The sequence below is a fragment of the Peromyscus eremicus genome, chromosome 2 (assembly GCF_949786415.1).
Source record: "Peromyscus eremicus chromosome 2, PerEre_H2_v1, whole genome shotgun sequence".
In the NCBI taxonomy this organism is placed as follows: Eukaryota; Metazoa; Chordata; class Mammalia; order Rodentia; family Cricetidae; genus Peromyscus; species Peromyscus eremicus.
This window is the reverse complement of record NC_081417.1, coordinates 148,421,283-148,448,937: the sequence shown is the minus strand read 5'-3', so window position 1 is coordinate 148,448,937 and position 27,655 is coordinate 148,421,283. Positions and strand designations below refer to the sequence as shown.

The following is a 27,655-nucleotide window of genomic DNA, read 5'->3' as shown; positions in this document are numbered from 1 at the left end:
CCCAGGCAAACAAGTTCCTTCCTTCCTTCCCAAGCACCCATGTTTCATTTTCCTACAGCATCCACTCTCACTAGTGGAGACAGCTTCTTACAATTTTTGTGGGTTCATCTTTGCATTACCACTAGACAGAATGGGACCGTTGCTGTTTGTGCTCACAGACCTAGAAAATGCCTAATATATAAAGGAAAGTACTCAAACAAACAAACAAACAAAAAAACAGTCTTTTATTGAAGTGGGTATGAATTTTTCGTTCGTTTTGTTTTGTTTTCTGAGACAGGGTTTCTTGGTTGTCCTGGAACTCATTGTGTAGACCAGGCTAGCCTTGAACTCACAGAGATCTGCCTGCCTCTGCCTCCTAAGTGCTAGGAGTAAAGGCGTGCACCGCTGCCACCACCACCCGGCGAGGTAGGTACAAATATTAATCTCATGTTAGAGACCAGAAATCTGGGACTCACAGTAGTTAAACCAAGTATTCAGGGTTACAAAGCCAGGATCGGAACCCAGGTCTGCCCACCTGCCATGCTCTGGCCTTCCCCGGGAGAGGCTGGCCTCTCTGATAGAATCCATTTGCCTGTCCCCATCTTATCAGCTGGCCGTTCAATGCCACCTGTGCAGTCACAGGTTGGAGGAAGCCTGGAGTCCTTCCCTCAGCTCCTGGTCCTTGATCTGCAGTGGTTGGCATGTGACCTTGGGCCACCTGTTGTGGGAGTGGGGCCTGGCCCGGTCCCCTCCACCTGCCTCCGCACTATATTAGAGGCCCAGTTCCACCTTCTTTCCCATCACCCCGAAGTTCACCATGCTCCGGCTGCTGAGTGCTCTCACGCTTGTGGCCCTTGGTAAGTCCCCGGCTTGTGCCCGTGTCTCCATGCTGCATCAGCCTGGAAGTCCTTGAAGTACGGCCCTCACTCTGTTCCCCCGGGGTGTCACCCCATACCTGCTTCTACAGGAAAGGGTCTCAGCTTAACTGCGACATGATTATAGGGGCTTCAGCTTGGTTCTGGGACAGGAATCGGGGTGGGGGACAAGCTGTGGACGAACCAGCTTGTCAGAAAGAAGACTGGGAGCCCAAAGGGGAAGCCTCCTTGAGGGGATGATGGACAGCCTCCTGGGTTAAGGTCTGGGCTCTGTGGTTTGATGGCCGGAACTGGAATTTTCTGTTCTTCTGTTAAAGAGCCCATAAAGCTTCCCCTGGCCAGTCAATGGTGACTGACGGATTCACTGAGTGCTTGCTTTATGTCAGGCGGGCTGCAGAAGGCTTTCCTTCTTATGTGCCCTCATGGAACTCATCACAGTGCGGAGCCAGTGTGGGGCCCGAGCGTTGGAGGAGTAGTAGCTCATCCTGAGCAAGTGGCCAAGTCGCACTTTGTACCCAGGCAGCCTCGCATGTCACCTCCACTCAACAACAGCGATCACCTTTTCTTTTCTTTTTTCCTTTGAGAAAGTCTCATGCTATAGTTCAACCTGCCTTTCCTTGAATTCCTGACAATCTTCCTGTCTCAGTCTCTCAAGTACAAGGATTACAGGTGTGAGTCAGCATGCCACTTTTAGCTGGGGCTTCTTTTTTTTTTTTCATTAATTATTTATTGGAGAGTGATCAATGCTAGTTCACACATGGCTACTGAAGTCTAGAGAGGGGAGGGGCTCACTTGAGCTCACAAAGCCCGTTCCTTCTTCTTTTCTTCTCCTCCTCCTTTTTCTTTTTTAGACAGGGACTTTCTATGTAGCCCTGGTAGACCTGGAATTCACTATGTGGACCAGGCTGGCCTCAAACTAACAGAATTCCACCTGCCTCTGCCTCCCAAGTGCTGGGATTAAAGGCGTGCGCCACCACCCGGATCCCCCTTCTTTCCTTTTGAGGACACTTCTGGCTGACTGGCTTCTCTGTTGTCCCCTCTAGCCTCAGGCTGTGGCCAGCCTGCCTTCAGCCCCTCCAGCCGCGTTGTCAATGGTGAGGACGCTGTTCCCTACAGCTGGCCCTGGCAGGTAAGAGCGCTACCAGCTGCCCGCACATCCACTGTGGGTTCTGATGACATGGCAGCCAGCCGTGACCCCCCTGTTTCCTCTCTATGCCCTGCTTTGACTTCAAATGGCCTGAAACTCTTGAACAAAGACATTTCTTGGAGGTTGCTCGATCTGTAATCTCAGCTGGGACAGCTGCAATTTGAAAGTGGAATCTGGGGAAAGGGTGATGTTTAAGGGGTTGGCTCAATAACAGTGGAATTGCCAGGGCTGTGTTTAGAGGGAAGATTTTATCTTCAAATTCCTTGAGTTCTACAAAGGGGCCAAAGGTCTGAGAGCTGTAAAGGGGTTAGGAACTTTGTAGAGGTCCATGGGAAGAGCTCAGAGGGCTAGACTCCCTGTCCAACAATAGTCACAAGCCACATGTGCCTATTTAAGTTTAATATAAATTAAGGCAGACATAGTGGCTACTTGCCTGTAATTCTAGCACTCACTAGGAGGCAGAATGATCAGGCTTTCAAGGCCAGCCTCAGCTACATAGCAAGTTTGAGGCCAGCCTGGGCTATAGGAGACCCTGTCTCAAAAGCCAAACCAGGGCCTGGAGAGAGAGCTCGGTGGCAAAGAGTACTTGCTGATGTGCCAGAGGACCTGAGTTCAAATCCTAGTCAGGCAGCTTATAACTGCCTGTAACACCATCTCTAGGGGACCCAACGCCTTCTAGCGTCTGAAGGTACCAGAACACACAAGGTATACACCATACAGAGATACATACATGCACATAAGTAAACGTTTTTAAAACCTACACGATTAATACAAATTAGACGACTAAAAAAATCTAGGCCGGGCGGTGGTGGCACACGCCTTTAATCCCAGCACTCGGGAGGCAGAGCCAGGCGGATCTCTGTGAGTTCGAGGCCAGCCTGGACTACCAAGTGAGTTCCAGGAAAGGCGCAAAGCTACACAGAGAAACCCTGTCTCGAAAAACAAAAAAAAACCAAAAACAAAACAAAACAAAACAAAACAAAAATCTAGTCCCTCAGTGCCCCCTCATTTCCAGTGCTCAACAACCACAGGAGGCTGAGGCCAGCATGCTGCAGAAGACAGAGAACATTTGCATTGGCTGAGCAGGGGTGGCGCATGCTTTAATCCCAGCACTTTGAAGGTAGAGGCAGGTGGATCTCTGAGTTAGAGGCTAGCCTGGTCTACAAAGTGAATTCCAGAACAGCCAGGGCTACACAGAGAAACCCTGTCTTGAAAAACAAACAAAACGACAAACAAAAAGAACATTTTGCATCATCAAAGATGGTGAGAACAGAGAGGGTCATAGCTTATTCTGTGAAGGACCAGGGCATGAATCCTGTAGGCTTTGCTGGCCATACGCTGGTGACAGCAGTGACTTACTGTGACTGTCAGTGTAAAAACATCACAGATAGCACACAAGTGACAACTATGAGGAGGAGATAGGAGTCTTTATGTATAGACCAGACCTAAGCAGATCATAGTCGGTTCATTTTTGGTTAAGAGGGTTTTGTTGTTGTTCATTTTTGATAGAGGGTTCATGTAGCCCAGGCTGTCCTCAAACTCAATATACAGCCAAGGATGTTCTTGACCTCCCCGTTCTCTGTTTCCACCTCCTGAGTGGTGGGGTTATAGGTATGTGCCACCACACCCCACTTCTGCAGGCCTGGGGATGGAGCTCAGGGCTTCATGGATGCTAAGCAAGTACTCTACACACAGATCTACTTCTCCAGCCCCACCCTCTTTTATGTATATTTTTTGAGACAGTCTCAAGTAACCTTAGCTAGTCTCCAACCACTGATCTTTCTGCCACTACTTCAAGATGCTGGAATCACAGGTATAGACCACCATGCCCAGCTGTAGAGGGAGCTTTTGAAAGTCAGAGCGTAGAGAAAAGAGGAGGCAGAGGACTCAAGATGAGGCATATTCCTGCAGACTCAAGAGGCCTTGAAAGATCTAAGGTTCAGGAGAAGGGGAGGTCTGATGGGACAGAAGGTCTTGGGGAACCCTAGGAAACACAAGGGTTGTGGATGCTGCAGAAGGCAAAGAGTGTTGTGGACCCCAGAGATGAGGCTTTGGCTAATTGAAATGGGACCCTAATGGAAAAGTGCCAGAGTGCCTTGAGGAGTGGCTTAGGTGGTGCCCTACGTACTTCAGATGGCACCATTTGTTCCCCCCATGTGAAGAGCACCTTCTAGAGCAGTACAGTGTACAACCTACAGAACCTCTGGTTTGGGTCCCATGGTATTGGGTCCAGGCCACTCAAGTTCTTTCCTTCCTGGCCACCAGGTCTCCCTTCAGTATGAGAAGGGAGGGAGCTTCCACCACACCTGTGGTGGCACCCTCATTGCTCCTGACTGGGTTATGACTGCAGGCCACTGCATCTCGTAAGTTCTACCCCCTGTCCCTGCCCCAGGCATTGTCCCTGCATGAGTCCCCGGGCAGCTGGGACAACGGGAGAGGGGGGAGGTTGGCTGTAGGCTCTAACTGACCTCCACCCCTCTGCAGGAGTTCCCTCACCTACCAGGTGGTACTGGGCGAGTATGATCGAGGCGTGAAAGAGGGCCCAGAGCAGGTGATCCCTATCAACCCCGATGGTCTCTTTGTGCACCCCAAGTGGAATGCCAATTGTGTGAGCTGTGGGTGAGTGAAGTCTCAGGCCTGGAGTTGGGGGGGTGTTATTTATTTGACGACATTATTTAGCGGGGGCAAGAAAACACTGAGGAACAACGGAACCCACTATAAGAGTTTTTATTATGGAAGGGAAAGGGTAGAGGTGGGTAGGCCTACCGAAAAGAAAGGTGTGGGGGGGGGGTAGGGAGGTGTGCACTACCTCTAGTGAGAGGGAAAGAGAGTGGGAGCAGGTAAAGCCTGCTTTTATAGGTCACCTTGAGAATGTGTACACAGGCCTACGCATAGATTACGTGATTATGCTGTGAATGGATTACATAGGAAATAAGGCCCTGGAGTGATTAAGCATTTTGCCTGACTGCTGACAGAGAATTCACAGTCATGTGACTCCAGAAGTGACTAGGAATAATAACAGGGGCTCTAGTTCATAAGACACCAAGCAAACTGAGAGCTCACTCCCAGAGACAGCTGTCTGGGCCTGGGTGGCTCACACTGTGGGTAGCTGCAAAGACAGTAACAGCAGTGGTGGGGTAAGACTCTAGCCCACCTTGGCTAGAATCCCAGAATGAGCAGAGAGAGCTATGTCAGACTCCGGTGAAATGAGTGTGGTACCCAGGGTGGCGGCGGTGGCAGCATCCCCTGGGGACCTGTCAGAAATGTGGGCTCTCAGACATCAACCTAGACCACTGCACTGGGAAGCACTGGGGTAGGAGGGCACTGTGCCCCTGAACCTTCCAGGTGACACAGCTGGATCGTGGGAACCATGGATGACAAGGGTTAGCAGGGCTAAAGTGGGCGAGGGCTTCCAAGAGCTGCTCCACCTTAAGAGTGGATTTGGATTTGGAAACCAGGTGTGGTAGCATGCACTTTAAATCTCATCCATCCACTGAAATAGGTGGATCTCTGTGAGTTATGGCCCATCCCAGTCTACATAGGCTAGCCAGGGCTACATAGTGAGACCCCGTCTCAAAAGCAAAGCAAAACAAAATAAATGGACTTAGGAAGGGCTGGGGTGGCGCACCACTTGACTAGTATATATAAGATCTTGAGTTCAAACCCCAGCACCACAGAAACCAATCAATAAATAGATTGGGAATCCAAGGAGCAAAGGAGGTGATTGCTATGGGTCCATCAGGAGGACCAGGTTTCATGTGACTCCCACTTCCCCCCAGCAATGACATCGCCCTGGTCAAGCTCTCAAGAAGCGCCCAGCTGGGAGACAAGGTCCAGCTTGCCTGCCTCCCTCCTGCTGGTGACATCCTTCCCAACGGAGAACCCTGCTACATTAGTGGCTGGGGCCGTCTTTACAGTACGTGCTGACCCTTCTACCTGACCACAGAGACAAGTGTCGGGGACAAGGGGGACAGAAGGTCACAGCAGGAACCATCTTTGTAGTGCCCAGCCTTCCTCTTCAGCTTCCACCTTCTCCCTGATCCCCCCAAACACAAACATGTTCAGTGGAACATTTTTTGGGGTGTCCACTCTGGTCCCAGTACTGAGGATGCCACAGAACACAGAGCAAGCAAGACCCCATAGTTCCCAGCAGGCTAATGGAGCCTTTGAAGGCTCCCACTCTGCAACTCGCAGGTGTCCCAGGCAGTGTCCTCTGTCTCCTCAGCCAACGGGCCTCTCCCTGACAAACTGCAGCAGGCCCTGTTACCTGTGGTGGACTACGAACACTGCTCCAAGTGGGACTGGTGGGGCTTCTCCGTGAAGAAGACCATGGTGTGTGCTGGCGGGGATAAACAGTCTGGCTGCAACGTGAGTCAACTCACACCTGCCCAGGTGGCATGTGTACAGGACCCTAAAGTCCCTCCACCATCTGCCCTGAGGTAGACAGACCTTGTTGGTTTGCCTCATGTAATCCCCAGGCCAGGTGGGATGAAAAGGGACTCAGCTTAGTTCAGAGGTGGCATCAGGAGCCTGGATTCAAGCCAGCTCCCACCTGGCTTGACAGGAGTCCCAGTCCCTTTCTGGTCCTTTTTGTCACTGATTTTTTGAGACAGGGTCTCACAATGCGGCCTTGACGGACCTGAGCTCACTATGTAGACTAGGCTGGCCTTGAACTCATAGCAATTATATGCCTCTGCCAGTCATTGCTTTTGTTGTTGGTTTTTTTTTTTTTTTTTTTTTTTTTTTTTTGTTTGTTGAGACAGGGTTTCTCTGTGTAGCCCTAGCTGTCCTGGAACTCACTCTGAAAATCAGGCTGGCCTCGAACTCACAGAAATCCATCTGCCTCTGCCTCCCGAGTACTGGGATTAAAGGCGTGCACCACCACGCCCGGCCCAGTCACTGTTTTGAGACTCTGGAGTATCACAGACTGTGCCTCAAACTTACTATGAGGCCAAGAATGACTTTGAATTTCTGATGCTCCTGTGTCCACCTCTGAGTGATGGACTTACAGGCATTACCACTACGTCCAGCTGATGCAGTAGTAGAGACGAAACCCACAGCTTCATGCATGCTAAGCAAACACTTCATCAATTAAGCTACACTGCCAGCCTGTATCAGTTGTGGCTTTGAAATGATAAGGAAACAGTCAGGATGCTCTCATTGTGTATTGCTGCCTGTGACAGCATATGCTTATCATCCCAGCCTGATCTGCTAGCACTCGGGAGGCTGAGGCAGATTGCAAGTTCAAGATCAGCCTGGGCTACACGGTGTCTCCAACAATCAAAACCAAACCAAACCCCCAAAACATTGAATGTGGTGAGATTATGAGGGGCACCATTTTGGGAGAACTGCCTCTGCAGGGCGCTGTGCTGACATCTTGCATTGTCTCATTAACCCTTATGTCGCCGGTGATTCTCAACCTTCCTAATGCCGCAACCCTTTAATACAGTGCTCCATGTTGTGGTGACCCCCAACCATAAGGTTATTTTTGTTGCTACTTCATACCTATAATGTTACTACTGTTATGAATTGTAATGTAAATATCTGATATGCAGGATATCTGATATGTGGCGCCTGTGAAACAAAGGGGTTGCGACCCACAGGTTGAGAACTGCTGCTCTGTGGTCTTATAAGCCAGTGGTGTTCCTTTGCAAACTGGTGTCCAGAGAAGTGAAGTAGTGTGAACGTTTCTTGACGTCACTGAAGCTCAGAGCCCCCTCCTTATCCTTCAGACACAGCTGAGCCTCCACCTTTTCTCACCATTGCAGGGTGACTCCGGAGGACCCCTCAACTGTCCCACTGAGAACGGCACTTGGCAGGTCCATGGTGTGACCAGCTTCGTTTCTGGCTTGGGCTGTAACACTCTAAAGAAGCCCACGGTGTTCACCCGTGTCTCAGCCTTCAATGACTGGATCCAGGAGGTGAGGCGACAAGGGAGCCCGAAGCCTGCCAGGGACCTGGAGGAGAATCTGCAGACCCCGAAGAGGGCCTGAAGCTCATGGGGGCCAGGGAGGGACCTTTGGGGACATTCCAGGGAGCTTGGGGATGTTTTATTTGGTTGTACTTCCAGAATCTAACAGGTATTGAGAAGTGACCCCCTGGCCCAGGTCCTTCCTAGTCATGGAGGACAGAGAGTTATGTCAAACAATGGGCCACTTGGTGGTGGGCAGATGGGAAAATGGACAATGGAAGGAAAGGGGATGAGAACCATGATGGGGGTACTTGGGTCAGTCAGGGTGCAGAGCAGACCATCTGGACACAGGTAGTCCAAGACAATGGCTGCTCTTCCTGATAGCAGTACTGGCTGTGATTTATACATTCACGGTGCTTAAAACCCTTAGTTAAAAGCTCAATTAAGAATACCCATGAGGCCGGGCGGTGGTGGCTCATACCTTTAATGCCAGCACTCGGGAGGCAGAGGCAGGCGGATCTCTGTTGAGTTTGAGGCCAGCCTGGTCTACAAAGCCAGTTCAGGACAGCCAGGGCTGTTACACAGAGAAACCCTGTCTCGAAAAACAAAACAAAACAAAACAAGAATACCCAAGAGGCAACTTCTACTTTTACCTGTCCTATGGAGATGAGGAAATCATGGCTCAGAGCGGTCAAGTCACTCTCCCAGGGACACACAGCAAACAAGTGACAAGGCTGGGCCATTCCTACTTGAGCCCAGTTCCCTCCAGGCCCAAAGTTTGCCCTCTTTTTTTTTTTTTTTATCCTTTAGAGCTTTATTAGGAAAAGGAGAGAGAGAGAGAGAGAGAGAGAGAGAGAGAGAGAGAGAGAGAGCGAGCCAAAGAGACACAGAGATAGACAGAGAGACCGCGTGGTGGGAAAGTACAGAGAGAGCCAAAGTTTACACTCTTAACTAAAGTATTCTGTCCTTGTCCAACCTCCTGCTTTTCTTTTTTCCCTTTTTTTAACAGACCATAGCAAACAACTAGAACCAAGACTTGGCTGGCAGTGCCGACCCCCATCCTCTAAAGAATAAAGACCTTTCTAAAAGTTCCAAGTGGACTCTCGCTGCCTTCATTGATGTAACACTTGCCCTCTGGCCCATCTGTGAAATCTTAGGTCTGAAATGCAGAGATGAGGACAGAGCCAGCCCCTCAGACGGGGACGAACAAAGAATGAGTCTCAGAGAGGAAGGAGCCACTCTGGGGTGACCAGTCGTGCTAGGACATGGGACTTCAGGTGCAGACACTGAGGAACTTTCGGAAACTCAGATAATTTGTCACCTTAGTGGTGGTCATGCATAGGGCTGAGAATATAGCCAGAGGTAGCAGATAGTCACATGGAAACTGGAGGCTCTTCAATGCAGAAAATCTGGTCCTGCGCCAATCATGGGAGGGAAAAAAAAAAAGACCAAATGTTTTCTCTGTTGAAGGGCTAGAGGAGGAAGGCTGCAGTCATTCATTCATTCAACAAACATTCATTCCTTGCCCCAGAGAAAGCCTCAGAGAGGGGGCTGGAGAGATGGCTCAGCGGTTAAGAGCACTGGCTGCTCTTCCAAAAGACCTGGGTTCAATTCCTAGCACCACATGGCAGCTCACAACTGTCTGTAACTCCAGTTCCAGGGGATCTGACACCCTCACACAGACATGCAGGCCAAATCCCAATATACATAAAAAGTCATCTTTGCTGGGAGGTGGTAGCACACGCCTTTAATCCCAGCACTTGCAGAGGCAGGCAGATCTCAGTAAGTTCGAGGCCAGGCTGGTCTACAAAGTGATTTCCAGGACAGCCAGGACTACACAGAGAAACCCTGTTTCAAAAAAACAAAACACAAGGGAAAATGAGCCTTGTGTCAGGTTCATATCTGGGCACACACAGGTGAGACAGGCCCCTTCAGGAGAATGCTGGCTGCAGTAAAGGAGAACGGCCCTCCAGAAGACTCTGGAGGTCTGGAAGATGGCTACCACGCAGATAAGAGCAACACAAAAACAGTGGGGTGGTTTGTGCTTCTCCTGAACACCACCAGAAAAGTGTGGCCACGAAGGAACACAGGCATGCAATTCCTAGTCTAACTATGTAGTCTCCTCTAGAACAGCAGTTCTCAACCTGTGGGTCCAGACCCCTTTGGAAGTCAAATGACCCTTTCACAGGGCTCACATATCAGATATCCTGCATATCAGACATTTATGCTACAATTCATACCAGCAGCAAAATTACAGTTATGAAGTAGCAATGAAATTTTATGGTTGGGAGTTCACCACAACATGAGGAACTGTATTAAAGGGTCACAGCATTAGGAAAGTTGAGAAATACTATTCTAGAGTTACATTTTCTATTTTAAAAAGACTAAGAGACTATGGTTGTAGTGGTGCATACCAGTAGGATTTGCTGAAGGAAGAGGAGACAGGAGGATCAGAAGTTTGAGGTCAGTTTGGACTACTCATTTTTAGCCAGGTGGTGGTAGCACATGCCTTTAATCCCAGCACTTAAGTGGTAGAGGTAGCAGCAGATCTCTGTGAGTTTGAGGCTAGCCTGGTCTACAGAGTGAGTTCCAGGACAGCCAAGGCTACATAGAGAAACCTTGTCTCCAAAAACAAACAAACAAACAAACAAACCAAACAAAAAGGCTAAAAGACACAATGTGAAAAATTACGAATTGGTAGGTAGGGAATATTATTGCTGAATGAAAAAAAAAAAAGAAAGAAAGAACAAAAAAGAAAGGAAAGGAAAGGACTGCTCCTAGGTATGGTGGAGAAGGTTTATTGTAGATATATGGAGAGCATAGCCAGAGGAAGGGACCTCTGGGAGAGTCCAGAGTGGACATGTCCAGATTGAGCTGGGCCATGTGGGGAGAGGGGGGAAGGGAAGGGAGAGGACAGAAAGGGGAGCCAGGTGTAGCAGCCAGGAGGCCCAAAATACAAAGAGTGGGTAACCAAAATGGTTGGATTATATAGGGAATATTAGCCCAGCCCCCTGGACTGGGGAGTCCAGGGTAGGGGGTGGGGTATGTCAGCCAGGAGGGCCTGTAACAGGTAGTGACTGAGGGATGCAGGGAGAACCTGGAGGACAGGCCCACTTCGAAATGTTAAACAGACATCTCAACCATTTGTGCCAGGGTTGAAATCTAGCAATTGCTTCATTTTGTTTATGCAGTGCTGGGGATGGAACCCAGGCTCTTGAGCATGCTGGGCAAGCACTCTACCACTGAGCTACATCCCTAGTCCTGCTTTATACTTTAAAAAATAAAAGTGGTTAAGAGCATTGACTGTTCTTCCAGAAGACCCAGGTTCAATTCCCAGGCCCCACGGGGCAGCTCACAATCCCCCATTACTCTAGTTTATGGGTGTATAATGCCCTCTTCTGGTCTCTGTGGGCATCAGGCATGCATGTGGTACACAGACATATGTGCAGGCAAAACACCCCTACACAGAGAAGATAAAAATAATAAAAGAAAAGTGGTAATTACAGGTCTGGGGAGTTGGCCCCGTAGGTAAAGCACTTGTGCAAGTCTGAATTCAGATTCCCAGAACCCATGTAACATCAGGACATGATAATCCCCATGTTCGCAATCCCAGCTAGCCTGGCAGATGTAGCAGTCAACAACAGAGATCTTGCCTCAAAGCAAAGTGGAAGCCTGGCATGCTGGCACACCCCTGGTATCCCAGTACTTGGGAAGCAGAGTCTATTAGTTGCTTTTTTTTTTTTTACTACTGTGATAAACACCATGATCGAGACAACTTAGAGCAGGAAAAGTTTATCTGGGGTTCTGGTTTCAGAGGGATTAGATTTCATCACTGTCCTGTCAGGGAGGCATGGCAGCAGCCATCATGGCCAGAACAGCAAGCTGAGAGCTCACATCTTGAACTGTAGGCAGGAAGCAGAGCATAAACAGAGTAGTGTGAGGCCTTAAGCTCTGAAAGCCTGCCCTGAGTGACATAGTTCCTCCAGCAAAAGCCACACATCTCTGAAGTCTCCCCAAACAGCGCCACCAAACGCATGAGACTATGGAGGAACATTTATCTTTCAAGCCACAACACAGCTAAAGGCTAACCTGGTCTACATAGCAAGTTCCAGCGCAGCCAGGGCCACACAGTGAGACTCTTGTTTCAAACAAACCAAGGAAGAAAATGAGGACAGACATCTGAGGTTGTCCTCTGACCTCTCTCTATGTGTTCCATGGCATAATCATGACTGCCCTCATACAGAACACACACATACACACACACCCCACTCAGAGAGAGAGAGAGCAAATGCACAATACACTTAAGGTAATTAAGGTGGAGAACCCCCAGTATTCCTCTTTATTCTTCCCAGAGGCCATCATTATTTGGGTGGAATTGTCAATAATAACCCCCATTGCTGCTTCTCATTTGGGGCACATAACAGAATAACTCTTGCCTGATCCCTAAAAGGGTTTGGCCACATATTTTTCCTTGGCTTACGTGAAGCTGAGAGAGATGGGGCAATCTGCTAAGCTCTCCTTCCCTCTGCTGTGGCAACTAGTGGCTGCCAGTCAACCTAGTCCCAGAGGGAGGAGGCATCGAACAGAGCTCTGTCAACCCCTCATGGATATATATGGACACAATCAAGAAATAGTTATCCCAGCCACTATGGTGCCCGGCACTGTTTGTCATAGATGCATGGACTTAACCTACCCTGACCGCCAGAGGGGCTTGGAGTTCATCTTCCTTCTCTGAGTTGCTAGATTTTTATCACATATACAAATATCCACAAACAGTATATTATATAGTGTCCGGTGTTTTCTTTTCTTTTCCTTCCTTCCTTCCTTTCCTTCCTTCCTTTCTTCCTTCCCTCCCTTCCTTCCTTCCTTCCTTCCTTCCTTCCTTCCTTCCTTCCTTCCTTCCTTCCTTTTCTTTCTTTTGTGTGTGTGTGGGCGCACGCCTGTATCCGTGTCTATGTGTGTCTCTGTGGCGGGGGCAGAGGTCAGTCTTACTCAGGTACCATCCACCTGCTTTTTTGGTTGTTGTTGTTGTTAATTTAATTATTTACATGTATATATAGGTCTGTCTGTATGTATGTGAGTGCCGGTGCCACAGCACACATGTGGAGGTCAGAGAACAATCTTTGAAAATGACTTTTTGACTTCCAGTCTGTGGGTCCTAGAGGTTGAAAACAGGTCATCAGATTTGGGCAGCCACTGCCTTAGCTGCTGAGAGCCATCTCACTGGCCGCACCTTGTTCTTTGAGACACGGTCTCTCGCTGGGACTCAGAGCTCACTAATCAGGCTAAGCTGGCTAGCCAGTGAGCCTCAGAGATCTGCCTATCTCTGTCTTCCCAGTTTTGGGATTACAAGTATATACTACTGGGTTGGAGAGATGGCTCAGCGGTTAAGAGCACTGACAGCTTTTCCAGAGGACCTGGGTTCATTCCAAGCACCTACGTGACAGCTCACAACTGTCTGTAATTCCAAGATCTGACAGCCTCACACAGACACACATGCAGGCAAAACACCAATGCACATAAAAATAAAAATAAATTATGAAAAAAGGAAAAAGTTTCCTTAATTTCTGGGGCTGGAGAGATGGCTCAGAGGTTAAGAGCAGAGGCTGCTCTTCTAGAGGTCCTGAGTTCAATTCCCAGCAACCACATGGTGGCTCACAACCACCTGTAATGAGATCTGGTGCCCTCTTTTGTCATGCAGGGACACATACAGGCAGAACACTGTATATATAATAAATAAATAAATAAATAAATAAATAAATAAATAAATAAATAATAAATAATAAATAATAAATAAACACCCCCCCAAAAAAAACCCAAGTATATACTACCATACTCAGCTTTTTATGTGGGTGTTGGGATTGAACTCAGGACCTCATACGTGGATACCAAACACTTCAACTGAACATCTCCCCCAGCACCAATTTTGATTAAAAAAAAAAAAAGCATAGATTGGGTATAGTGACCCAGGCCTATAATCAAACTGCTTGGGAGGCAAAGATAAGAGGATCATGAGTTTAAAGCCAGCCTGGGCTACACAATAAGATTGTCTCAAAACCAAACAACCATAGATACAAACAAACAGTAACAACAACATACTGTTGGTTGGCTTTGTGTGTGTGTGTGTGTGTGTGTGTGTGTGTGTGGGTTTTTAGACACAGGGTCTTTCCGTGAAACAGCCCTGGCTATCCTGAAACTCACTTTGTAGGCTGGTCTTGAACTCACAGAGATCCACTTGCCTCTGCCTCCTAAGTATTGGGATTAAAGGCGTGCGCCACCACGCCTGGCATAAATGAGTTTTTTAAAGAGCCCATTCAACTTGTTTACTTACTGTCACATGTTGTCACTCACTGCATTGTGGCCCCTAGATGCTGCGTGTCTGTGGTGAACACCTTATACAACAGCACTAGTTATCCGCCGCCATCCCCCCAAATGATGGAAATTTAGAGCAGGGCCAACTTCCTGTGGTCACAAACAGTGCTTTGGTGGACATCCTTGGATGAATCTCCAGGCACACATGTGTGTGAACTCCCCAGGCTATATTCCTAGAACTGGAACTCCCCGGTGGGAGGGCATTGGTGAGCTCTGCCAATGACCTAATTCTTCTCCAAGATGGCTGTGTCAACAATATTTCTCAACCCTCTTTTTTCTTCTTCCCATCCACTGCCCCCACACATTACAAATGGCTCCACATTTTTCTTCTAGAACCATCTCCCTGAGATCTCATGCCTCCCCCATAAAACTCTCTTCCAGCTCTTTAAAGAAAAAAAAAATCCAAAAAATGTTTTGGCAAAAGCCTAAGTCTGAAGGAGGCAGGGTCAGGGCAGGGTGAAGCTGAGGGCCCGTTGGGGCAGGGAGGCCTGAGGACGTTCTGAACTGGGCTAGGGTGCTATTAATCAGTCTTACTGAGTCAGACCACAACGCCTGGCAGCATGAACCACAGATGTTGCCAAAGCTGACCCTCTTCTGCTCTGTGGGTCAGGGAAAAGCCCTTGGATAACACCCTCAAGCAACTTCAAAATAAAGGCCAGGGAGACATTTGGTGCCTCAGGTGGCTGAGCAGTGGCCCCAGGGACCTCCACCCAGTCTAAGGAGCCTGGGAACTGCTATGACCCACTTCTCACCACACACCGGCACCAAGGAGTCAGGAAGTTGCCTAAACCCGGCAAAGATTTAAAAAAAAAAAAAAAATTTATTGTGTATACAATGTTCTGCCTGCATGTATGCCTACATGCCAGAAGAGGGCACCAGATCTCATTTCAGATGGTTGTGAGCCACCACGTAGTAGCTGGGAATTGAACTCAAGACCTCTAGAAGAATAGCCAGTGCTCTTAACCTCTGAGCCATCTCTCCAGTCTCCCCTGTTCCCCCACAAAGATTTGGTCAACAATCATGTCTTCTTGGTCTTCAGTCTCTCAGTTTCAACAATTCAAATCTTTTAGAGTCTGTAGCATCAATAACCTGCTTTTTATGAGTCAAGATTAGAATGTTAAACATTTATTTTTGCTTCTATTTCCTAAATCATTAAAAAGCTGACAATTTGCTGTTTGAAAAATAGCAGCATCAATACTTCTTTCCCTTTTAGAGATGGGTCAGTGAGGTAATGCTTGCTGATCTACAGCCCAGGACATGAACTTCACACATTTATTTTAAAATCATTGAAGTCAACAGTTCATCCTTTGAACCATGAAGGAGCTATGGAGATCTGAATGAGAATGGCCCCCATAGACTCAGATATTGGAAAGCTTGGTGGAACTGCTTGGGAAGGATTAGGAGGTATGGCCTTGTTGGAGGAAGTGTGCCACTGGGGGTGGGCTTTGAGGTTTCAAAAGCCCACATCAGGCCCAGCCCCGCCCCCTCATTCTCTCTCCCTCTGCTTGCTGTGGATCAAGGTATAAAGTTCTCAGCTATTGCTCCAACATCATGCCTGACTGCTTCCCACCATAATCATGGACTAATCCTTTAAAACTGAAAGCAAGCTGTAGCTAGAGTTTTCCTGCCTGGCCCACAGTCAGGAAAAATCTCTCTCACCTGCCAGCCCCACAGCCGCTCAAACCCAACCAAGTAAACACAGAGACTTATATTGGTTACAAACTGTATGGCCATGGCAGGCTTCTTGCTAACTGTTCTTACAGCTTAAATTAATCCATTTCCATTAATCTATACCTTGCCACATGGCTCGTGGCTTACCGGCATCTTCACATGCTGTTTCTCATCGGGCGGCTGGCAGTGTCTCTCTGACCCAGCCTTCCACTTCCCAGCTTTATTCTCCTCCTTGTCCCGCCTACACTTCCTGCCTAGCCAATGGCCAATCAGTGTTTTATTTATTGACTAATTAGCAACACACTTGACAAACAGAACATCCCACAGCAGCAAGCCCCCAGTTAAGTGCTTCCTTTTATAAGTTGCCTTGGTCATGGTATCTCTTCACAGTAACAAAAGAGTAAGTAAGACAGGGTCCAATAATTCTATTACCACCCCATCACCACCACCCCAGAACAGTAGCATTGGCCACATTTTAGAATCCTTTGCTTTAGCAGAGGGAGTTTCCTTTTTTACTCTCCCCTTGTGGTGGTTTGAATAGGTATGGCCCCTATAGACTCATGTGTTTGAATGCTTGGCCCATAGGGAGTGGCATTATTAGAAGGTGTGGCCTCATTGGAGTAGGTGTGGCCTTGTTGGAGGATGTCACTGTAGAAGGAGGTTCTGGGGTCTCATAAATGCTCAAGCCACGCCCAGAGTGACAGTTCATGCCCTACTGCCTGCGGATCAAGATGTAGAACCCTCAGCTCCTTCTCCAGCACCATGCCTGCCTGCACGCTGCCATGATGATAATGGACTAAAACCTCTGAAACTGTAAACCAGCACCAATGAAAAGTTTTCCTTTATAAGAGTCGCCTGCTGTGGTCATGGTGTCTGTTCACAGCAATAACCCCCGAACCAAGACACACCCTTTGCTTCTTCTCTTCCACAGCTGCTGTCCCTGTCCACTGTTCGCTGGCCCTGTTCTCTTCTCTGTCTTTAGAACTCGTGTCAATAATTTGTTTCAATGGGTAGGAGCATCTATTGATATTGCGGGTCACACACGGGACAAAGGAAGACAGCCCACACTCAGTGGAACCCATGGTGGGACACGGATGCTGGATCCCACCAGTAGGGCTTATAACTTGGCTCAAAGTCCCAAATGTCAACTAAGTTTTCAGGGTACAAGCCTAGATCCTACAACCAGGCTCACCACCTGTCCCCGGTATACCAGTTAAAGAGACATGTAGCTAAGAGGAAGAAGCAGAGAAAGGTTTATTTAATGTGGCCATACCAGGAAGACGAACAAAGGAACAAGTGGTCCAGTGACCATCCCCCACCAAGTCCATCTTTTGGGTTCTGACAGGAGGTTTAGAGATATGAATAACGCAGCAGTTCCTGTCAAGGCGGCCCTGCCCATCCTTGTCTCAGCTCCAGTCTCTCCTCATGGTGGTCTGACAAGCCGTCAGAATTGTGTGAAATCTCCTTCTGGGGGACACGTTCTTCCTCCGGCTGGCACCAGGCTCACTCCTTCTTCAAGCAAGAGGTTCCCAGAAAAATTGCGGTTCCTTGGGGATCATTGCTTCACGACTCTGATAGCACAGATGTCTCTCTTCACTCCTGCCAGGATGGTTACACAACAGACATTCACTGTGATGTGGGGCTCAGGGAGCTGGAGCCACAAGGGGGCGAGGTCATCAGACTTCGCCTCAGAGGCTTCTACATGCAGATGCTTGAGGCATCATGGGATTCCCATCAACTGTGAATCTGTCAAGCCTTCTTTTGATGGGGCTGGGGCATAGCTTGGTGAAAGAGGGCTTGAAGAGTCAGCACGGCTCTGGGTTCAATTCCCATTACTACCAAAGAAAGAAAAGAGAAAACTCTTCATGTCAAAGAAACAGGCGGTGCCGAGAACCCTTTTTTTTTCCCCAAACATGTCAAAAACTTTGCTGTTTGAAATCGCAGTCTTGAGGTGAGAGCAGCCTCTTGTCAGCATGTTGGAGCCGGATCCCACAGAGAAGCAGCCTAGATTCCCGACCCAGGTGCAAAGTTTCAGAAGAGGGTTTTTTGAACACAACAGTCTATATTTATCTTAACTGTGTGTCCAAGGAAACAGAATCATGAGTCCAATTTTTAGCTCACGCCAGATGTTAACCCCTTTTAAAGAGCTGGGTTTGCTGAGGCCCAACCAGCATTGTTTCCTTTCAACTTCTCAATTCCACTCATCCCCAGACCCTACGAGAACCCCACCTTTTCCTTTGGCAAGACTTAACAGTTTGTTCTGTGCTCTTTCCTCTGATGCACTGAGTGACGGGCTTGAATTTGTTAAAGTACAGCTGTGTTCCTGGTGGGCTCCATCACATGGGCTTCCTCACAAAATTCAAGCCCTCTCTCTCCCTTGGCTCGGTGACTTGGCAAACATGTACACAGCTCGCACTCAAGTTTTAAGTGTTGGGGACAGAGCAGGGCCTGACATCACACGCCTGTGGTCCCAGCTGAGCACCTGTCAGTGTGATGCCAGACGCTGGGGCAGAGAAGGATGACTCAGACTCAGAGAGCACACAGTCCAACTGTGGCAGGACTGTGTTCAAGACCAGCCTGGGAAACTTAGCGAAACCTCGTCTCAGTGGGTAAAGGTGCTTGCTGACAGAAGGCAAGAAAAAGAGAACAAGAGAGAGAACAAGACAGAGAACAGGGAACAGCACAGGAGGAGGACATTTGCATGCATGAAGCTCTAAGTTCAGTCCCAGTAACATCAGTAACACACATGTGATGGAAACATGACAGTGACAAGATTGACAGGGATCCCGGTTTCATGGAGTGAACGAGATAAAAAATGAAGAGGCATTCATTCTTTTCTCACTCTCTTTAAAGATATTTAATTAAAAAAGTGAAAGTATTTATTTATTGATTATTTATTTTGGTTTTTGGAGACATGGCTTCTCTGTGTAACCACCCTGGCTGTCCTGGAACTCGATCTGTAGACCAGGCTGGCCCCAAACTCAGAGATCCGCCTGGCTCTGTCTCCTGAGTGCTGGGATTAAAGGTGAGCGACACCACCACTACCCGGCTGAGATTTATTTTTTTATCCTAGGTGTACGTATTGTCTTCATGTATATATGTATGTGCACCACATGCATACAGTAACTGAGGTGGGAAGAAGAGGGTGTCGGATCCCCTGGAGTTGGAATTATGGATGGTTGTGAGCCACCATACGGGTGCTGGGAACAAAACCCATATCCTCTCCAAGAGCAGCAAATACTTTTTACCCCGGGCCACCTCCAGATCTTCCTTCTTCATTACAAGTATATGTGTCATTAGCTGATTCTGTCTTTGCTCCAACATTCCAGAATATGCTTCTATGTAGAAGTGAACTTCCTGTTTCTGGTAGCCTGCCAGCTCCTAACCACTGTGCTCCCACCTCACACTTCCTCTTTCAGCCATCTATACATAGTTTGTCTATACGTGGGCTAAGAGGGTTACTATGTCATTAGGTGGCATTATTTCATGGACCCACTGTGGCATAGGTGGTCCATTATTAACCAGACCTCACCAGGCAGCTGGTGGCTCTTGTTAGGATGTAAAGGAATGGTGCACTCCTAGGGATGGTAAGGGCTGCATAGGGATGCTACATTTGAGCTGGAACCTGGGTGAACCAGTCTCAAGAAATAGAAGCACACTCAGGGACCAGCTAAAGAGCTCTTTAGGTTTGCAAAATCACAAGGTCAGAGTGCCTGGAGAGGATGGGTGTACAGGGGAGTGGGGCTCAGGACAGAGTGCGAATCTTACCTTGAGTGACAGCCATTTTACACAGAGCCCCAGCATAGGACTTTCACATGAATGTCTGAACCTACAAAATCAGGATTGCTCTTTAGCGCCAACTGTGTCTCTCTCCACACCCACAGTTTGCTGAAGCAGTCAGAGACTGCTGGAAGCCTAGGACCTAGCACACACTCTCAATTTGCTGACAGGGAAACTAAGCTGAGTGGAGTGGAGTGGGAGGTGGAAGCATGGTTGTAGAGGTGTGTGGGAAAGGACCCACTGTTTTCTCATAGGTAGAACAGGGCCAGAGTGAGGAGTCTTAATCTTTTTTCCATTTTCTTTTCTTCCTCCCTTCCTTTTTCTTTCCTTTCTTTCTTTCTTTCTTTTTTTTTTTTTTTGGTTTTTTGTTTGTTTTTCAGACACAGTTTCTTTCTTTCTTTCTTTCTTTCTTTCTTTCTTTCTTTCTTTCTTTCTTTCTTTCTTTCTTTCTTTCTTTCTTTCTTTCTAATGTGTAGCCCAGGCTGGCCTCAAACTGGTGATCCTCCTGCCCCCCCCTTCAGCAAATCCTACTGGCGTGCGCCACCACAACCAGCCAGACAGTTTCTTTGTGTAGTTCTGGCTGTCCTGGAACTTGCTCTATAGACCAGGCTGGCTTCAAACTCACAGAGATTTGCCTGCCTCTGCCTCAAGTGCTAGGATTAAAGGTATACAACACCACCCAGTCTGTTTTCTTTTCTTTTTTTCCTCTTCGTTTGGTTTTTCAAGGCAGGGTTTCTCTGTGTAGCCTTGACTGTCTTGGAACTCACTCCATAGATCAGGCCAGTTTCAAACTCAGATATCTGCCCGCCTCTGCCTCCCAAGTGCTGGGATTAAAAGCATGTACCTGGGTTGGGGATTTAGCTCAGTGGTAGAGCGCTTGCCTAGCAAGCTCAAGGCCCTGGGTTCGATCACAGCTGAAAAAAAAAAAAAAGCAGGTGCCACCACCCCTGGCTCTTCTTTTCTTCTAAGATAAGGTCTCATTATGTAGCCCAAGCTAGCCTCGAATTCATGATTCTGTCTCAGCCTCCCAAGTGCTGGCACCCACCACAGACCCAATTGGAGTCCTGGTTCTTGAACCACTAGGTAGAGTACCCAACCATCAAGGGTTTACATCAGTAATAGCGACATTGGCTCTGGGGCATTAACTCAGCAAACCAGTTTCCTAATGTCTCTTTGGATCCTCTAGTTCACCTCATTTGGATGGGCCAGTTGGAAGACAGAAACGAGCCACTTAAAAGCTAATTTGTAATAGCCAGATCCCTTTCCCTGCTGTGGGATAAGAGCAAAGTGGGCAGGCTACTCTGCTTGGCGTCCCTGCACTTCCTGTTACTGGCTTCTGAGCTCTATGACTTGCATGGCCTGTCTTAGACCAGATCAGTACGGCTTTAAAGCTTCAGCCCTTATCCATCGGGAGATAAAGCTTAGAATAGTGGCAAGTGGAAGCGTTAAGGAAGAGATGCCCAGGGCTAGGATTTGGCCTTCCATACAGAGTCATTTTCTGGGCAGACTGTGCCAACCCCCAATGTACATACATACATACATTCATTGCTGTGTGGGTACACTTAGGAAAGGGTTTCCTAGTTAGCTTTAAATGTCAACTTAACACAGCCCAGAGATACCTGACAGTCTCAGTTGGGAGAAGGCCTGGAACAGACTGGCCTGTGGGCATATCCTTCAGGATTTTTTTTTAAAGTTTTATTTACTTATTATGTATACAGTGTTCTGCCTGCATGAAAGGAGAGGGCACCAGATCTCATTACAGATGGTTGTGAGCTACCATGTGGTTGCGAGCTACCATGTGGTTGCTGGGAATTGAACTCAGGACCTCCTGGAAGAGCAGCAAGTGCTCTTAATTAACGTCTGAGCCATTTCTCCAGCCCTTGAGGTTTCTTCTTCTTCTTCTTCTTCTTCTTCTTCTTCTTCTTCTTCTTCTTCTTCTTCTTCTTGAGACTGGGTTTCTCTGTGTAGCTTTTGAGCCTCTCCTGGAACTCACTCTGTAGACCAGGCTGGCCTCGAACTCACAGAGATGCTCCTGCCTCAGCCTCCCAAGTGCTGGGATTAAAGGCGTGTGCCACCACCGCAGGATTTGAGGTATTTTCTTAATTGCTAATTAATAAAGCAAGTTCTAGCCCACCATAGAAGTGCTAGGAAGGTGGATCTGGGCTATACAGAAAGCTAACTGAGGAGCTGGAGAGATGGCTCAGTGGTTAAGAGCACTAAGTTGCTCTTCCAGACGATCTAGCATAGATTGCCAGCACCCACATGGTGTCTCACAACCGTCTATAAGTTCAATTCCATGGGTTCCACTGCTTGTTTTCTAACCTCCCCGGGCATCAGGCATGCACGTGGTGCACAGACATACAAGTAGGCAAAACAACTATACACATAAAATTTTAGAAAAACAAAACAAAAAACGAGCAAGCAAGAGAGCAAACCAGTGTTGGGAAAGAATATTCATGGAGTTGCACAAAGAAAACGCCCAAACAAAGCGGAAGTTAACTGGGCAAAACAATTTATTTTTGTAAAAAATCTCCGCCAGAACTCAAACCAGGTTAGTAAACAGACCGGGACAAAAAGTTCACTTACCTTTTATTCTGCGGGCAGGTGGTGACTGTGTTTCAGCCCATTGGTGAGAGCGGAACTCACACTCTCATCTGATTGGCTAATTCATTAATCAACGTGAAGGAAAGGGCAGACGGTCGGCTGCTCTGGGTCATCGAAGTCTGGGAATGCAGCAGAGGTTTTGCACAAACAAAAGATTTACTAGGTTGGGGAGAAAGATATGAATTCCTTTGCATGAAAGTTCTACAAGGTGTGAGTGATTTGGTCGGCTAGCCATCTCTGATTTAAAAGCACAAACAAAACCAAAGAAAACAAAAACAAAAAAACATTCTCTCACTATCAAGCAGTGTTCATCTTGGATTTAAAAACACAAACAAAACCAAAGAAAACCCAAAAAAAAAAAAAAAAAAAAAAAAAACCTCTCACTATCAAGCAGTGTTCATCTTTGGTTTCGTCTCCGTGCTCCTGTCCTGGCTTCCTTGGATGGTGGACTGCAACGTATAAGCCGAAACAACCCCTTTTCTCTCCAAGTTGCTTCGGATCACAGTGTTTGTCACAGCGACGGAGAGCAAAGTAGGACACAGGGCTTGTTCAATAGACCGCGCCAAGCCTTATCTGGACTGACCCCACCCAGGGTGGAACAGGACATTGTCCCTTTCTGTCTTTATTGAGTGGCACAGATGCCCCAGGATGTGGCCTTGGGGAGTATCTGAATTCTTGCTCATCTCTTCCCATTCTGTCACTGAGTCAACTGGGGGCGGAGGAAGACGCAGCCCTTCTACCGGGCGAGAGAAGCCACTCGGGCTAGGACATAGTTCGGCGCAGGGGGTCGGACAAAAAAAAAAAAAAAAAAAAAAAAAAAAAGAGAGGAGTTAAAACCATAGAGTCGCGCAGCACTACCAAAGCCTAGAGCGACGCTGCAGCTAATTTAGTTCCGCAGCCGACTTCCGCTTCCGGTGACAAATCGGAAGTTCCGCGATAGACCGCCGGCGTCCTTTTTCCGGACTCAGTTTAGGACTGTGGTTGCGCTCTTGGCCGGGGTTTACTTGGACTGCGATGTGGCTACTGCGGAGGTCGGTGCTCCGCTCCTTCCTTCCGTCTCCATCCTCCGCGCTCCTGGCCTGGGCGAGTCGGGAGGCCCTGTGTTGGATCTACGACTCCGCGCCTGGCGCCTCCTTGACCTCCCCGGGTCCGGAAGTACACTTCCGCTCTGCCTGGGCGGCTCCCGGCTTCATGTCGGGCGTGTTTTGCTGAATTGAACCCTTGAACAGGTCCCTCTCTGCCAGCCTATTGTGTGCCCATGTGTGTGGATGACAGTGTCTGAGGGCGGCCAGAGGACCACCGAGAGGTGGGCGAGGTGGCACACTCCTGTCATCCCAGCACTCGAGGGGAAGAGACAGGATTGCTGCAAGTGAAAGGCAAGCCTGAGCTACATAGCGAGTTCCAAGCCAGCCAAAGTTATTTAGCAGGAGCCTGTCTAAAAACAAAACAAAAAACCAAATTATTATAACTCTGGGTTAGTGAGAGGATTGGCTGGTTGGCTCCTAAAATCCAACTACTGTTATTGCGGACAGCGGGGCTTGCAGTTGTATTAAGAGCTGAGCCTGAGGCTGAGGATAGTAGCAAGGAGAGTGAACGAAACGCGCCCAAGGCAGTGGAACTGGGGGAAAAAGCGTGCTGTGATATTTTGACCTGCAAGGAGAGTTGCTTTAGGCAGGTGGTTTCCTGAAATTGGTCGCGTTTGTAAGGCGAGTCAGTTGCGGAACCGGTCCATCTCTCAGAAATAACCTTGAAAACTGGCCTCCTGATAATTTAGAGATTATTTCTAGACGCCAGCGTTGTGAAGATCTTGGTTGTTTAGAATGAGTGAAAGGGTGCTTTCCTATGGGATCTTCACTCAGAAAAGTTTTGGCAGGAGGGAAAAACCTGAAAAGTTAGCTCCCTTTTGACTTCTTGTGAAATTGACACATTTTAAATAATAATAAACCACAAAGATGCACAGTGAAAATATTTCTTTCCTTGATCCTGTGTTCAGAAGTACAGCTAATTCAATAGCTTCAGGTACAGTTTGTGGATGTGTTATACACATGCTAGTGTGTGTTTTTAATTTCCTCAGATGCTTTCTGTATAAACTGATGACATGACCACTCCATGGCTGGTTAACAGGAAAGGTTTTGTTGTAGATATTAGAACAGGTAGAGGCCACTGGTAGAGTCCAGAGCAGAGAGAGAAAAAAGCAGACTGAACACAGCCTGCAGACTGGACATGAGCAAGGCTATCTTTGAGAGAGGGGAGAATAGCAAGGGATAGAAAATAGACAAAACAGTGAGAGAAGCAGGAGCAGAGGGGAGGGAGAGAGAGAGAGAGCATATCAAGAATAGAAGGGTTATAAGGATAAAGAGTAGCTGGGGGTGGGAAGCCCATGAGCTGGAGGGAGGAGTTCAGGATAGGGGAGCAGGTGAGAAGGGCCAGGATGGACTTTGAAATGTGTAACAGGTGCTTGTGATGCTGAGGGAGCCTGGAGGCCAGCATGAGCTTTGATATGCTAATTTGGCACAGCAGGTAGCCATAGGTCCCTTCTGCCAGAGGCAAGGGAAATGTGTTGTGGAATATTAGTTAAAGATGTGTTACATTTGTTTATCTTGTGGAACATTTGTTTAATGATGCAAAGATGTGTTACATTCTTCTATAGTGCACTTGTTTAACTCTGTGAAGCTGTGCTACTTTGCCTGTCTAAAAAACTTGATTGGTCTAATAAAGAGCTGAATGGCCAATAGCTAGGCAGGGGAGGGATAGGCAGGGGCTACCAGAAAGAGAGAATAAATAGAAGGAGAAAAAAGAGAAGAGGGGGAACGAGAAATAAAGGAGGAGAGGAGGATGCCAAGGGCCAGCCATAGGCAGACGAGGAATAAGAAAGAAAGAAAAGATATACAGAAAACAGAGAAAGGTAAAAGCCCAGAGGCAAAAGGTTGATGGGATAAGTTAAGAAAAGCTGGCTAGAAATAAGCCAAGCTAATGTTGGGCATTTATAAGAAAGAATAGGTCTTCATGTGTATTTATTTAGGAACTGGGTGGTAGGCACCCCCAAAGAGCAAAGAGTAAAAAACAACTGCAGAAATTACTCTTTTTGGTAAGTGGGAACCAGTTTCACAAATTCCTGAGGAATGCTGGCTTTTATCTGACCACCAGCAATCTTCCCATAGTCCAGACTAAGCGAATTTCTGGTTGTTTGGGCTGCCTTTGGGGTTTGGGGACTTGGAATTTCCCGTGGACTTGACAGTTTCATACAACTGTTGATCTATACCTTGTTCAGGTCTTGATATGTTACAGGTGACTTAGCACTCATGGGCTTTACTCCATTCATTGCAAGGCTGCATAGTATTCCACTGAGTAGTTGACAACACCTTAATCATTTACAGGTGATGATCACTTAAGATGGAACCCAAGAATATTTTTCCTACCAATTTCATTCAATCTATCCTTGACTACATAGTTCCTTTTTTATCTAAAGTCCCTGTAATTCCATTTTATCTTGTGACTATATCAAAATATCAGATCTTAGACACTTTATAAAGAAAGAGGTTCGTTTGCTGCACAGATTTGGAGGTTTAAGGGCGTGGCGCTGCTGTCAGCTGAGCTCTGGGTGACATTACAGTGATGAGAGCTTGTGTGCTGTGGGGAGATGGCATGAGGGGACAGGAAAATGGGCACAAGAGGCATCCGTTTGCAATGTTATGACCTTGTTATAAAGAACTAGCTCAGGCAAGGGGATGGCATGAGGGGACAGGAAAACGGGGACCAGAGGCATCCGTTTGCAATGTTATGACCTCATTATAAAGAACTAGCTCAGGCGGGGGATGGCTCAGTTGGGAGGGTGGTTATCCAGTACTGAGGAGGAGGTTTGGAACCCCAGCACTTCATAAAGTGGATGTGGCGGCCCACGGTTGTAATCCTGGTGCTTGGGGGAAGGGCAGAGGATGGGAAATTCTAGGTCATCTTCTACAAAGAGAGTCTGAAGCTAGCTTGAGCTAGAGACCCTGTCTCAAAACAGTTAAAACAGTTAACTATTTTCAGGAAAGCGGTATTAACCCTTCCAAGGGCAGCTCAACAGTGACCTAATTGTCTCTAATTTTCTGCCAGGCCCTATCCATTATGCTTTTTTTGTTTTTTGTGGGTTTTTTTTTTTGTTTTGTTTTGTTTTGTTTTGTTTTGAGACAGGGTTTCTCTGTGTAGTTTTGGTGCCTGTCCTGGATCTCGATTTGTACACCAGGCTGGCGTTGATGGTTCTGCCTCCCAGTGCTGGGATTAAAAGCGTGCGCCACCACTGCCTGGCTTTTTTTTTTTTTTTTTAAATGACAGCCTTATATAGCCCAAGCTGTCCTCAACTTGTTATGAAATGGAGACTCACCTGGAACTTTTGATCCTCCTGCCCTCTACCTACTGAGTGCTGGGATTACAGGATGTCGCACTCCATCTGGCTAGGTTCTACCTCTTAAAGGTCCCATCACCTTCTAACATCACTGGGAACCAAGTTTCCAACACATGACCCCTCAGTGTACAAACCACTTTTTAAAAAATCATTTTTTATTATTTTTATTTATGTGTGCATGTTCACACATACCAGCACAAATGCCCTTGGAGGCCAGAGACATTGGATAACCCTGGAGCTAGAGGAACATCTCTTTAGCCTCATAGACCACTTCTAAACTGGCAGTGCCCACAGGCTGGTGAGACGGTTCAGTGGGTGAGGGCACTGCCAGGCCTGATGAAGTGAATTCAGTCCCTGGAACTTACCTGGTAGAAGGAGAGAGCAGGGTCCCAAAAGTTGCCCTCTGACCTCCACAAGTGCCCTCCTCTAACAAATAATCAGTGTAATCTAAAAGAACTACCAGCACCACCAAGTTCCAGGGCATTCTGCCTTTCCCTCTCATTCTGCATTACTCACAACTTGGGGAGGGATGAGCCCACTCTGCTGAGTGAGCAAAAGCCCAGTAATAAGAACTGGCCTGGGGCCAGGCAGTGGTGGCACACGCTTTTAATCCCAGCACTCAGGAGGCAGAGCCAAGCAGACCACTGTGAGTTCGAGGCCAGCCTGGTCTACAGAGCAAGTTCTAGGACAGGCACCAAAACTACACAGAGAAACCCTGTCTCGAAAACCAACAACCAAAAAAACTGGCCTGGGTTCCAAGAATATCTGAGCTACAGGGACTAGAATCACTTCAAACTCTAGAAGATGGGTCAGGGAAATCTGAGCAGCTTAGTAACTAGGTGCTAGGAACTGTCCATTCATCCATTAAGAGCCTGTACTGCTCTTGGAGAGGACCTGAGTTCAATTCCCAGTATTCATGTCAGGCAACC

The 27,655-nt window shown here is 47.7% G+C and overlaps 1 protein-coding gene across 1 annotated transcript; it reads left to right on the top strand.

Moving 5' to 3' along the window:
* The first annotated feature begins 796 nt into the window (after positions 1-796).
* On the top strand, positions 797-9,007 carry Cela3b (chymotrypsin like elastase 3B). Its single transcript, XM_059256210.1, has 8 exons — positions 797-836; positions 1,898-1,983; positions 4,267-4,364; positions 4,486-4,620; positions 5,781-5,917; positions 6,227-6,369; positions 7,770-7,922; positions 8,922-9,007. The coding sequence occupies exons 1-8, from the start codon at positions 797-799 to the stop codon at positions 8,937-8,939; spliced, it is 810 nt and encodes a 269-aa protein (XP_059112193.1). The 3' UTR covers positions 8,940-9,007.
* The last annotated feature ends 18,648 nt before the right edge of the window (positions 9,008-27,655 follow it).